Genomic DNA, 13,966 nt, shown 5'->3' on the forward strand with positions numbered 1-13,966 from the left:
TGGTTGTTCTAATCTCTATTTCATCTGCTTCCTATACTGTATTACATCCTTCCACAAGAAGTTATGAGCTACCAAAACGCTACCTTTAGGAAATAAGATTTTCCATGTGTGGGAGGTATACAGTTGACAGCTATACTACAAAAGGATGTGATAAATCTTAGCATATGCAAATAATTGCTGTGCTGACTTCCATTTGGAGTGTCAATCATTGAACGCTCTGTGAATGTGTCATTTTTCAGATTTAACACAGTACATAGTGGCTGAAATAAATTCCTACTTGGCTAATAAAAGGAAGCATCAATTATGCTCCTGCCTTTGAACAATTTCATTTGGAATGACCTAAACAGAAGAGAAAGAAAACAATGCCAAAGCTACTGACCAAGATAAAGTCAATGGATTGGAGGGAAAGGGGTTGCTGACCAGAAGCAGTTACTTGGGTTTTGCTTCTTGTATTCACAAAGGCTGAGTAGTCCTTAATTAGAAGCATAACCATGTCCACCGAAGCAGGACAAGAGGTAATGGGCTTAATCTGCAGCAAGGGAGATTTAAGTTAAATATCAGGATAACTTTTTAACTATAAGGGTAGTTAACACCGGAATAGGCTTCCAAGGAAGACTGTGGAATCCCCATCATTGGAGGTTTTACAAACAGGTTGGACAAACTTCTGTCAGGATGGCCTTGGTTCACTTTGTCCATCTCAGCACAGGGGGCTGGACTTGATTACTTCTTGAAGTCCTTTCCAGCCCTATATTTTTATGATTCTATGACCCTGTAACCATGTGAGACATGCATCACCCAGAAAAAATGATTCCAGGCATCAGTATTAAAGCAGTATTATACCATATAGCTAACCATTCATAGAATCCCAAACTTTCCAAGAGATGAATTTGGAAAAATTTCTACCTCAAAACGCTCATCCTCACATCTGTAGATGTGTTCTTCGTATTGTGTCTTCTTGGAGCTAACAAAGGTGGAATCCTCAGACCAGGAAGGGAAGGAGACCCAAGTATCATTCAAAACCTTAGATGAAGGAGAAAAGCAGAAGACTGATGGATCTTCTCTGTGAGCCATCAGAGAAGCAGAAACCCAAATGTATATCATCACCAGTTCCTCGGACAAGGAATCTCAGATTCCCTACATGGATTCTCTCTTTTTTCCTTGGTGAAGATTCTGTCTTGTACACACCACAGCACCCCTTATACCAAAATTCAATGACCTCCTGGGCATGCTACCCAAACTATTGATTTGATATTGTCTTGGGGAAAGCTAGAGGTTTTTCTCCCAGGGAAGTGAAGGAGAGGGTGAAAGTAGTTTTTTTGTTGCTTTGGATTTATTGGCTAGCTGAGTTAAAACTGGTCTGTGAATATGATTCTTAATTATGCTGGGTGATCACTGGATTATTATAAGTATAATTGACTGTTAAGGTGCCTATGACTTTTTGTATGGACTTAATATTTAAATATAGGATGTAAGCCTAGTTAGGTGCTTAAATCCATACATTGGAACCTCAGCCTCATTCTCAAAGGTCCTGAGCAAATGGAACTTCCATTGACTTCAATGGGAGCTGGGATTTGTCAGAACCTCTGTAAAAAAGAGGCCAAGGTGCCAAAATAAAGATGTGGGAGCCCAACTTCAGCCAAGCTGGTTTGAAAACTTTGGCCCATTTTCACAGACCCTGAAGTGTGAGAGCCTGAATCACTGAACTCCTGCAAGGCATGGTTTGTAATGATACCACACAGGACATCTTTTAGAGCCATGTTACAGTAAGGTTTTCAAATGATGCAATTGGTTTTAACCCTGTTATTTTAAGCTATCCTACCATCAGTTCAACTAGATGCTTATCACCTACTACAAGAAAGCACCTCCATTTGCAGACAACTGGTCAGCCTCATCCTGGCCTTCCCTTCTCCCTGGCATGAGGAGCAAAGACCTGCCTATCGCCTAAGATGTTTGTGGTGGCAAAGACTTTCACAGCCATCTAGGCAAAATTTAGCTGTGCTCTGGGGTTCCCCTCTTCTCCAGCAAATTCTCTTAATCCCTCTTATAGACCATTGAGATCTTCGTTGATCTCCTGTAAAAGTCCCTGCCCCACACACGTCAGAACCATTAGCCTTCCTCAGCTGGATAGGTAAACAGTACTAGGCAGCACCGTTCCTGCATTGATCAAAAAAACATTATAGAGCAGCGCAAGGCCTGGATGCACACACAGACTCTGCTGCACTTCCTGCCAGGAGACCAGAAATTGAAGCTTTGGTTGTTGATCTATGAAGTCTTTATAAACTGGACAGATATTTTACAAATTATGGGATTCTCAGAACACAAAGATTTTCTGGTGTATATATACACCACAGCTGAAACGCAGGAAAACTTCATGGGATTCTCAGAATACATGATTTGTGAGGAATCTGTTCTCTCACTCTCACACACACATGCACGCACAAGCATGTGGCTGGTAGCTGCACTGTTACTAAATGAGGCAGGGGTTCCGTGGAAAAAATAATATGTGAACACAAAATTAAAGATTATATTATAATGCATACACATATAGCGGTGAATTAAGGTTACACTGGCAACCTTTAGCATTTCCTACCTTCTGAGTGCTTGACTTTGCAACCTTTCAGCATACTAGAGTTATACAAATCAACTCCTCTTATTGCTCCTTTTTACCAGCTACTACTCAAATCATAGCAGACTGGAAATGGGCTTCTTCTGGCATGCAATTCCTCTGGCTAGAACACCTTACCTCTTTACACAGTGGAGTCCGCCCTGTGCACTTGGGCTGCTGGTAACTCTTGGGCAAGGCTCGGTAGCTGGAACCCAGTCTCTTACAGGAGGCATAGTCTATCTCCATGGCAATCCCCTCTGTAGCCCGTTCTTTTGGAAATGTCTCCATGTGAACAGACTCTTTGTAACCCAGAAAGTTTTTAAACCAAGTGAACAGTTCTGGGAATTTCCTAAGAGAAAAGAAACATACAAGAAAGCCATGAAAACTGTAGTAACTTAGAAATCAAATACCAGCGCTCTAAGGTATTGGATCAGAGCTGCCACCTGAGAAACTGTGCAAGATGGCTCTTGGAAGTCACAATCTGACAGAAGACTCTTGGCCACTCAATTCCACTTTGATGTGGCCTGATAAGTGGATGCCAGTGCAGAAAGTCACTCTGTTTTTCTCTGGATTGCTCCTGCCTCTCTCCCTCTTGAAGACCTTTTTTCGTGGCAAATGCCTTCCCACCTGGGAGGCTATTGCCATGATGTCTGAGAGCAAAAGGAGAAAATGTGACTGCTGGAACACTCTTCTTCTGCCTCATGAACACAGCCTTTCAGATGAGTGAGGATATGAGGAACTGTGTCAGCAGCCTCTCTCACAGAGCTGACAAGACTTGTCAGGAGCAGTATGACAGTATTTTCAAGCTGAAATCTCTCTGACCATTTAGGTTAGATATGAAAGCCAGTTGGCTGGTTGCTAACCTATCTGCCACTCAGCCTTAAAATAGAAAGGGGTAAAGAATCTGAGAAAGGATTCTAGGACTCTATTGAAGAAAAATTCCAGCTTTGAAGAGTGATCCTCACAGTACCAAAGTTTTAGTTGGTGTCTTAAAAAAGAAGCATATACTTTTGCACCATTAGGTGGGAGGTTTAGAAAATATCAGCTGACATCCAAGCACATCCATATTGGTACCTGAAGACCCTGAATTCTGCTTCTGAAAAAATAATCTTACTCTCTGAAGACTTTATTAGAAGCTAAAAAAACAATGCAGGAAGACTAAAAATACTAATGATGACATAACCGGCATCACAGAAATTTGGTGGGATAATTCACATGACTAGACTATTGGTATAGAAGGATACAGCTCGTTCAGGAAGAACGAGCAGGGAAAAAAGGGAGGAGATGTTGCCTTGTATATCAAAGACATATACACTTGCACTGAGGATGAGATAGAAGTGGGAGGTAGACCTGTTGAAAGTTTCCGGGTAAGGATAAAAGGGGTAAAAAAAAACCAAAAGTGATGTCATGGTGGGTGTCTACTACAGCTCACTCAACCAGGAAGAAGAGGCTGATAAGGCTTTTTTTAAACAACTAATAAAATCATCCAAAACACAGGACTTGGTAATGATGGGGGACTTCAACTACCCCAGTCACCTGTTGCGAAAATAATGCAGCAGGGCACAGATTATCCAGCAAATTCTTGCAATGTATCGGAGACAACTTTTTATTACAGACGGTGGACAAAATGACTAGGGGACAAGCTATTCTAAATGTGAGTCTAACTAACAGACAGCAACTGGTTGAGAATCTGAAGGTGGAATGCAGCTTGGGTGAAAGTGATCATGACATGACAAGAGTTTATGAGTCTAAGGAACAAGTAGGAGGGGAAAACAGCAGAATAACAACAATGGAATTCAAGAAGGCAGACTTTAGAAAACTCAGAGAATTGGTAAGTAAGATCCCATGGGAAGCAAGTCTAAAGGACAAAAGAGTTCAGGAGAGCTGGCAGTTTTTTTAAAGAGACCTTATTAAGGACACAGGAGCAAACTATCCTAGTGCACAAGAAAGGAAGGATGTATGGTTAAGAAACCACCCTGGCTTAACCAGGAGATCTTCAATGTCCTGAAACTCAAAACAGAGCATACAAAAAGTGGAAACTATGTCAAACTACAAAGGATGAATATTAAAAAACAACACAAGCACATCGGGACAAAATGAGAAAGACCAAGGCACAAAACAAGATTCAACTCAGTAGGGACATGAAGGGTAACAAGAAAACATTTTACAAGTACATTAGAAGCAAGAGGAAGATCCAGGACAGGCCCATTAACTCAATAAGGAGGAAAAGACAGAAAACCGAAAACGCAGCAATGGCCAAAGTGTTAATTGCCTTTTTCATTTCAATTTTCACCAAAAAAGTTAGCAGTGCTTAGACCATTAACACAGTGAACATGTGTATAAAAGGGCTAGGATCTCAGGCTCAAACAGAGAAAGGACAAGTTTAGAATGACTTAGGCAAGTTAGATGTCTTCAAGTCAGCAGGGCCTAACGAAATATATCCTAGAATACTTAAGGAACTGGCTGAAGAGATCTCTGAGCCATTAGCGATTATCTCTGAGAACTTGTGGAGGACAGGTAAGATCCCAGGGGCCTTGGAAAGGGCAAATGTAGTAACTATCTGTAAAAAAGCGAATAAGGACATCCCAGGGAATTGTAGACCAGCCAGCTTAACTTCAGTACCCAGAAAGATAACAGAAAAATCAACCAATCAATTAGTACGTACTTAGAAGCAAACATGGTAATGAGTAAGAATCAACATGGATTTGTCAAGAATAAATCGCTTCAGACAAACTTAACATCCTTCTCTGACAGAGTAACAAGCCTTGTGGATGGGGTGAGGAAGCAGTAGATATGATATATCTCCACTTTAGTAAGGCTTTTGATACCATCTCACATGACCGTCTCATAAACGCACTAGATAAATACAGCCTCAACAAACGTAGTATAAGGTGGACGCACAACTGGTTGGAAAAGCATACTCAGAAATTAGTTATCAATGGTTCACAATCAAGCTGAAAGGGCATATCAAGAGGGGTCCCAAAGAGACTTGTCCTGGGTCCAGTTCTAATCAAGAGCTTCATAAATGATTTGGATAATGGCATAGAGAGTACATTTATAAAGTTTGTGGAAGATACCAAGCTGGGAAGGATTTCAAGCTCTTTGGAGGACAGGATTAGAATTCAAAATGGTCTTGACAAACTGGATAAGTGGTCTGAAATAAACAGGACGAAATTCAATAAGGACAAATGCAAAGTACTCCACTTTAGAAGGAATGATTAACTGCACAAATACAAAATGGGAAAGGACTGCCTAGGAAGTAGTACTGCAGAAAAAGATCTGGGGATTATAGTGGATCACAAACTAAATATGAGTCAACAATGTAATACTATTGCAAAAAAAGCTAACATCATTCTGGGAGGTCCTAGCAGGAGTGTTGTAAGCAAGACTCAGCACTGACAAGTCCTCAGCTGGAATATTGTGTCCAGTTCTGGCCACCACATTTTGAGAAAGATGTGGACAAACTGGAGAAAGTCCAAAGGAGAGCAACAAAAATTATTAAGTGTCTAGAAAACATGATCTATGATGAAAGATTGGGGGAAAAATGGGTTTGTTTAGTCTGAGAAGAGAAGACTGACTGGGGACATGATAACAATCTTCAAGTACATAAAATGTTGTTATACAAAGGAGGGTGATAAATTGTTCTCCTTAACCCTTGAGAACAGGACAGGACATAGTGGCCTTAAATTGCAGCAAATTGTTTTCTTTAAATGGCCACACAAGTCAGCATTTCCATCCAGCACCCAAACAAAAGCAGACTAGATCCCCTAGCATCACCCACCTCCAAGCACTGTCCACATGCAGAAATGGATTTGCCCATCTCCACTTACCCCAAGAATGGAGAAACTAGCTGCACAAGCTCAGCCCGGGAGATCACCTCCTGATTAAAAATAACCAGGCAGCGAAGAAAATTTTCATACGCCTCCGTGCTACGCAGAGCCTTGCGGACCTTACAAATACATGGGAGGAGGAAAACAGTCAATACAGAGTGGAGAATAAGTGCAACCTAGATTCAATATTGTGGTCCCCAGTTGTTATCCTGAACTGTTATCCTGAACCTGTAGCTTCTCTCAGAACATTTTGAAGTTTGAACTGATTCATAAAAGTTATCTACTTGCCTTTTGATTACCTTGGGAGTTTTATGCAATTGCATTTAAATGCATTTTCCCTGCCCATGCATTAATACGGTGAACAGGTAAGGTATAAGAACCTCGATAGAATAGACTAGAATAAAATATAAGTTAAACTGGGTCTCTGGCTCTCACTTGCCCAGAGCATGAGGGCAGAGTGACGATTCAAAGATGCCATTCTCCAACTGGACACTCTCCTCCAACTTAAAGAGGTAAGCAATCGAAATGTGTGTGTCCACTCATAAGGAGAAGAGTGAAATATGGGACCACTGAGAAGAGCCTCAGTGAAAACTGATTGATGTAACACTGCAAGCAGGAACTACAACAGTTGTCTGCTGTTCTGCTTCTAGAAGCAGACGCATCACTCCAGTATCCTCTACCCACTAGGGCAAGCTGCATGCAGGAAGTCAAAGCAACAGAACAATCCACTGTAGCCTAATTAACAGTACTGCACGCTACAGCAGTCACAACTGACTTTTCAGCTTGCATTATCACCATAAACTGGTGTTTGTAACCCTCCTCTTCTCAATAAGACACAGCTGAATCCGATTTTTAGAACACTACTATCTTCCCCATGAGAACAGTTTGCATCCACACATCAAATGAAGTAGCAGCATCAGGTCATTCATAGTTACGATTCAGACTCAACTGCAGGGATTTCTACATTTACTCATGTTAACACCTACGTGTTTTCCAAGCAACATATGGGCTTCCGGTTACCATTACCTGGCCTGCAAACTGTGCCATGGAAACAGGATGGTGTCATTAGCACATGGATACAGTTAAAATGTCCATTTACTTAGGGTCACATGCTGTCCTCCATGCAGTGGAGAAGAGAAAGAATTGCATATACCTCCAGGAAGAGGATAAAAGACTACCTGGAGACATCCCATACTGTCTACCTGCCTCAGTCTAGTCTGTGTGGCCAGGAGGCATGGCAAGAAATAGGTAACAACTGCACAACATGGTATGTTCCCACTCCAGAAAACATAGCTTACAACTGACTCATTTAAGCAAAGCTGCCCACACTTAATGCAGCTGGACAGAAGAGAGGAAGGGAGAGACAGACAGTGCCAATACAACAAGGTAGGCTAGTCATATAACCAGTAGTCTAGGGGGCCTAGGGTGAAGGGAGATGGAATGTGAACTATGGACAAAGATGTCTTTTCCTGCAGGTTTTTGTCTTCCATGAGAATCGGTGGCCACAACCCCTGACGGTTATGCTCTGCTGCCAATCCTACCTCCCCAGAGGGGACAAAGCAGTGGATCAGAGGAACTGAAGAGCCAGAGATGCACTTTAGGGAAGGGGACATACACAGAATTTTTTAAATTTTAAAAATTCTGTGTATCAGATTTAAAGACCAGTTGATAGCACATGTGTAGTTAAAAGTTGACAGAACTCTCATTCTGGAGAGAACACCACAGACTTCGCTGTTTATACTCGCATTGGAAAGCCAATTTGCTACAAGCATGAAACAGATATGCAAAACTGTCTATTCAGAATTTCATCACTCACCTTCTCGAAGAACAGAGATTCTGTCCCCACTCCATGTTTGCTGGCTTCTGCCAATGACTGGTCCTTTAAACCAAGCAGCTTCGGTTTCTTCTACAAAAAGCAAAAGTAAAACCACAAAAGAAGGATTCAAGTATGCAATGGATTACGTTTCGTCCATCCATCATTCGATGGCGTGTGTTTCAACTTCCCTGACACACCATGTGCTTTCAAATAGAGCAGTCGACACCAAGTTTTTAGGAGGAGAATCGTATATTTGAGTTTTTATCAGTCTCCCAAAAATTAAGTATTCACTTAGCTCCCCTTTTTGTTTCTCATGAACTTTGAGTAATTGTCTTCTCCATACTCCTGTTTGATGGGGGAAGGGGAAGAGATGAAAAAACTTTATTTTTTTACTGGCAGCAAAACTTCAAATAATGTTTAATGCAAGGATGGAAAAACACATCAAGTCACTTGCAACAGTCATGCACAGAATACACCTCAATATGTTAATTCTGTACTTAACAATGAAGACAAACTCCTTTTGATTTCTGCCAGCATCTCTCCCACTTACTCCAATCTTGCACCTCCCCATAGTTTGTGTATTTCTTTGCTCTCTTCTTTTATTTTTTCCCAGGGTCTTCAAGGATCCCTTCTTCCCAAAGCCACATTTTTCATTCTCAGAGGAAGGCTGGAAGCTGACCATTATTGTTATTTGTTCAGTCATTCTGGAGGTAAGTGGGATTAAATTACTAGAGAGGTGTGTGCTGTTCCTTTCCTTTACAAAGCAAAATACATAGTCTTACTATAGTGATCCTAGACCTAGTTGCACAGGGAGAAGAGAGGCAAATTGGCCCTTACAACCTCAATATCCAAACACTACACCACTGTGCCATTTCTGTTGTATTGCAGAGCCTTACTTACCCAGAAACTCTGGTAGCCTGTAAAGACAAGACTCGGCTAACAGAATGCAGAATCACTAGAACTCTCGAATTACTTTTATCATGGGAAAAACAGAGAGGAGCCTAATGTACCTGCACTGAGTTCTGTTTTAATGCAACCCCTGGGATATACTGTAATTCTTCTGCTTGTTTACTTCCCCCAAATATCTTGAGAACAGTATTGCAAACCTTAGACAACCTTTCACTTAGTAAGGTTTACTGAGGCTTCTCCTTATCTACTCCCTCTCCAAATGCCACTTTATTAAATAAAACAATATAATCAATACACACATCCCTGTGAATTACATAGCAACATCAGAGAAAGCAAGCACTGTTCCCCTTTCTCCAGAAGCAACCACTGCTACTCTCACACACGCTAGATCTAAATCTCTAGCCCTCTTTGGATGGGTACTAGTAAGTCCTGCACTTAAAGGCAGACCTGAGCAGGGTCTAATTAGAAATGGGGTTGGGTCTCCTTCACCCTCAATCTAATCATAACCTGGAATTTGAGCCTCAATATAAACAAGTATGTAAAGTGTATTCTACTTTGCCCCCTCAATTTTCACCCACTGCCACTGATTCGTGAAGTAAAGCTGTGAACTGTGCATGATCTTACCTTCACTGGCGGGGTTGCTCCAGTTCCTGAGTGCCGTCTGATTTGACAGCCATTTTGGTTGGGTCTTTGTTGCTTGTTGTTGAGCTGGGGTTTCTTGACTGTACCACCATGGTCATTTCTCACTGACTCCACTTTCTCTGCAGTTGTCTTGCTTAACAGCTTATTTAAAAATCCCCCAAAAAACAAGACTATTAGTCACCTGAGCTTCTGGTACTGTGACAACGGTGCATGTGGACCCCCTGCCCTTTAACTCTAGCTGACCATTGCAGTTTACAGCAATGATTATAGTCCCAGAACAGGTCTTTGAGGCACAGGAATCCAATGTAAGGATTTGTCAACAGAGGCTGTATTCCCTGCCCCCTTTTCCCTATGTGCAGTGAAAGGCCGTTTGAAAACATGCCTAACCATCAGAAAAGCTTTTCTGGACTCAGTTTTCTTCCATAGCCAGCTTTCTACCAAGTGTTTCTGCTACCAACTAATTAGCGGGCTTGAACTCACCACAGAGCTGTTAGCATCTGGCAGGAACTGCCCAAACTCAGACAGTAAATCCTCCTGGTTCTTGAAGAGGCGCGCCACCTGTGCATACACCTCCTGCTCTGTCAAAGCTGGTGTGTAGTTACCACCTGCCTCCTTGGCATTCCGCTGCTCTTTCTGTCACAGGAATGGGGGATGTGTCAGAGCAAAGGAAACAAGAACCATTACAGCTGCTTTCATTGGTGTCTGCTTTTCTTTCTCTGGGGAGCAATACTTAATGCAACTCAAAGCATTCATCCCTGAGCTGAGGAGAGTTTTTGTTTGTTGCTCCTGTATCACTCACTGAAAAATCAGCATCAGAAAGAAAAACGGAAGATGGTGGCTAGCAGCTCCTCTAAAAACAAAGAGTCATTCTAAATTCTCAGGGGGCAACCATCAACTGACAAGATACAGATGCTGGATAGGTTTTTCTCTCTCCTTCACAATGCTGTATGTAGATGTATTATATGCATTGCCCCTCTATGCCATTCCACTAACCTGATATGTGTGGAGGATCTCCAGGAAGGCCTTATAGATGTCTGGCTGTCCCTGGAACCGATTCTTGATCTTGTTGACGTAGTTGATGGCATGATTAAACTCAACTGGCTGATTGTTCTGCAGGGACGGCGTGGTTCCAAGAGAGATTGTCACAGGTGTATGAGGCTGCACAGGTGGAGAGCGTGGTGATGCATAGGGAGGAATTGGGGGAGTCTGCTGGCTGGCTGGAGTATGTGCCTGCAATTGTGATGGCTGTGAAGAAAAGGGACGCTTAGTTTTGTCTTAGAGAATTGGGTCAGGAGTAGTTTATTTCATTCAGATCAAATCCTAGGAAGAGGACAAGTAGTTATAGAACTCAACAAAATCAATTGCACACAATAACAGGGGATAGGAGATGTTCCCATAACTGATGCCAACAGTGAAGCATCATGCACAGGGTACCTCTGTTGGATGAAAGCTCTCACACTTTTCCCAAGATACTCTGATTTGACCAATGGAGAGGCTGAGGAAGCTGGACATACCTTGATGTTACTAATGTCCAGCAAAATAGCCTCATCCATATGTTTTAATACTGGAGTTTGTGGCATGCTTATTTCTTGGTGTGCTTAGCTACACAGCTGGGACTGTTGCAGCAGATTCTGTTTTTTGTTTACACTGATGGAGACCAAGAGAAAAGGGAATAAGGCAATGTTCACTTAGTTTAGTGCTTCTTAACAATAAGCAGCTTGTGTACACAAGAAAATGTCCTAACGGTTGTCCCTGTAGGAATTGTTTTATTTTCAGAAAACCGATTCTGAACATTAACGGATGTACAGAAAAAATACATCTGACTAAAGCAGAAGAAAACTAACACACGATGTGACAATCATCTAAAGAGCTGATTCAAAGTGCACTTGGTAAAACAAAGGGAGACCTCACTTTTCAAGGAGTGAGGAAACAAATTTGGATATTACAAAGCAACTGGATTTTGACTGAGCCATTTTTGTCTTTTCATATGTCAAAATAACAGAACCAAACTTGCTCCAGTGTGACCAGTTATTGTCTCCATTATGAAGGTGCCCTGTACTCCAGAAAGCCAGGCAATTGCATCTGCAGATACTTTCCTTTTCCAATATTGAGTCATAAATCACATAAATATGAAAAGCAATGTAGGATTTTTAAATCTGGTAGCTATCCTTTAGTGGGAAGCTCCACAAAACCACAGAAGGGTCTACAAGCAACTTGGAGCTGGTAATTTTCAATGCAAATAAAAGTACTACACCCTCCACTGTCTTCCAACACACATCAGAACTATATTTGGAGAGCATTACTGGCAGTTCTGGTAACAACCCTGTAGTTAAGGTTGCCCAAAACGTCCCATTATAAGATCTTGTTTTCAGTCACTTATAACTTTGCCAAACTAACTCCTCAAGCTCAAGTTTCTCATACCTGGCAGCTGCCTCAGGCTAAAGTTTCAGCATAAGCTGTTCAGCTAGTTCTGAGGAGATCAAGGAAAAGCACGTTCTGCCCATGTTAAAAAAAATTCATTGAGACACTCTAGTGCTTCCATGCTTTGGAGCAGAGGCTTGAAATCTGAGATTTCCTCATTTTTGAATGCTTGACTTTGCAACCAACCTTAATGTTCTCTTCATATGTTTTTTGTGTCATTTTTAAATAACGACAGAAGAGAAGTACCACTAGTGCATCTTTGTGAGGACTCTTAATTGTCACAGAGAATCTTGCTGCATGCTACCAACGTTGGAAAAAGGGAAAGCTATGGTGGTCATCTAATCTGGCTTCCTGCATAACACGGGACATAGGATTTCACCAGTGATTCCAGCATTAAGCCCATAATTTCTGGTTGAGCTAGAACGCATGTTTTTAGAAAGGCAGACATTTAAAGACTTCAAGAGAAGGCAAATCCATCATGTCCATAGGCAAATTGTTGCAGTGGTTAATTACCCCAACTGTTAAGATTCCATATGAGAGAGACAAGGTGGGTGAGGTAATATCTTTTATTGGACCAACTTCTGTTGATGGAAGGGACAATTTTCAAGCATCACAGAACTCTCCCTCACATGACCTGAGGAAGAGCTCTTTCAAGCTCAAAAGCTTGTCCCTTCCACCAACAGAAGTTGGTCCAATAAAAGATATTACCTCACCCTCCTTGTTCTGCTCACATTTGGGACCAACACAACTCCAACACTGCAAACAACAACGGAAAATTCTACATGAAAGTTTCTTACTGATGGACAACCCTTTTATCGGGGTTTATGTTTCTTATCAGAAAAGAAAAATAATCCAGGGGAATATCCAGAAATCCACTGTGTTCAATGCTTACCTAATGCTTTAACAGGGATCCTGTATCAAGTGCAATTGAGCTACCTAAAAAAAAGGCACTTATTCTGGGCCTACCAGACCATCCTCTAATATTGGTCACTACCGTATTTTGCTAGAGATTCTGGGTATCTTTCTTCCCCCAAATAAAGTGTATAACAATGGCCTGCATCTCCTTTGGTAGTCTCCAATGGAGACGTTTGGAATAATTTACTGATTTTGGATAGCAAGTTCATTTTTTAAATCAATGCAATATTTCCAAACCAATCCGTGAGATTTAAAAAAAAAAAAAAAAGCTTTTAAGAAAGGAAACTGAGCTGAAGCCAAGGCAAGGAGCACAAACTAGGGCTTTGAGAAACTACAGTAACAAAAACAGCCACCCCTTTATACCTGAATTTGCCTTTTCCAAATCTAAAATTTAAAAAAGCAGTTTCTGACACGAATTCCAAATTCATCACTTCAGATTCCTTCTAAAATTTACTTTACATCCATAGAATTTTCTAAAGTCAGTAATTTCCTGAACAATTCTGTAGAACCATTTATATTCACATATAGTACTTTTCATTGCGCTGGCAGTTTGGCATCTGATTATTTTCACACTTGTATCATATCACCAGGCAATATGACTGCTCTGCAGAGACGGTCTGGTCTCCATCAGTGATCATCCTACCATTCACATGCACACTCATAGCTACTGCTGGGGAGCCAAACTGGTACACGTTTGCTGTAGTTTTCATAATGTGAAAAGATGCAAAAGTGATTTTACAGATATTTCAATTTTTACAACATTTCCTTTGATGAAATATTGAGCCTTTTGCAATCTTTAGTTCCCTACCATTTCTAAACAGGGATTAC

At 41.3% G+C, this 13,966-nt stretch overlaps 1 protein-coding gene across 2 annotated transcripts in view; it reads right to left on the reverse strand.

The window, feature by feature from the left end:
* Positions 1–13,966, reverse strand: part of SIN3A (SIN3 transcription regulator family member A) — a 59,270-nt gene that overhangs the window by 19,486 nt on the left and 25,818 nt on the right. For both annotated transcript variants that reach the window (XM_067534586.1, XM_067534585.1), the window contains exons 6-12: positions 10,796–11,047; positions 10,283–10,435; positions 9,785–9,943; positions 8,252–8,341; positions 6,436–6,554; positions 2,744–2,954; positions 904–1,020 (exon numbers count right to left, since the gene is read on the reverse strand). In XM_067534586.1, coding sequence (XP_067390687.1) covers positions 904–1,020; positions 2,744–2,954; positions 6,436–6,554; positions 8,252–8,341; positions 9,785–9,943; positions 10,283–10,435; positions 10,796–11,047 — 1,101 coding nt within the window. The remainder of the gene's footprint in view (positions 1–903; positions 1,021–2,743; positions 2,955–6,435; positions 6,555–8,251; positions 8,342–9,784; positions 9,944–10,282; positions 10,436–10,795; positions 11,048–13,966) is intronic.

Source organism: Emydura macquarii, unplaced genomic scaffold (genome assembly GCF_026122565.2).
Source record: "Emydura macquarii macquarii isolate MOO-44397 ecotype Brisbane River unplaced genomic scaffold, CSIRO-AGI_Emac_v2 contig_3451, whole genome shotgun sequence".
NCBI lineage: Eukaryota > Metazoa > Chordata > Testudines > Chelidae > Emydura > Emydura macquarii.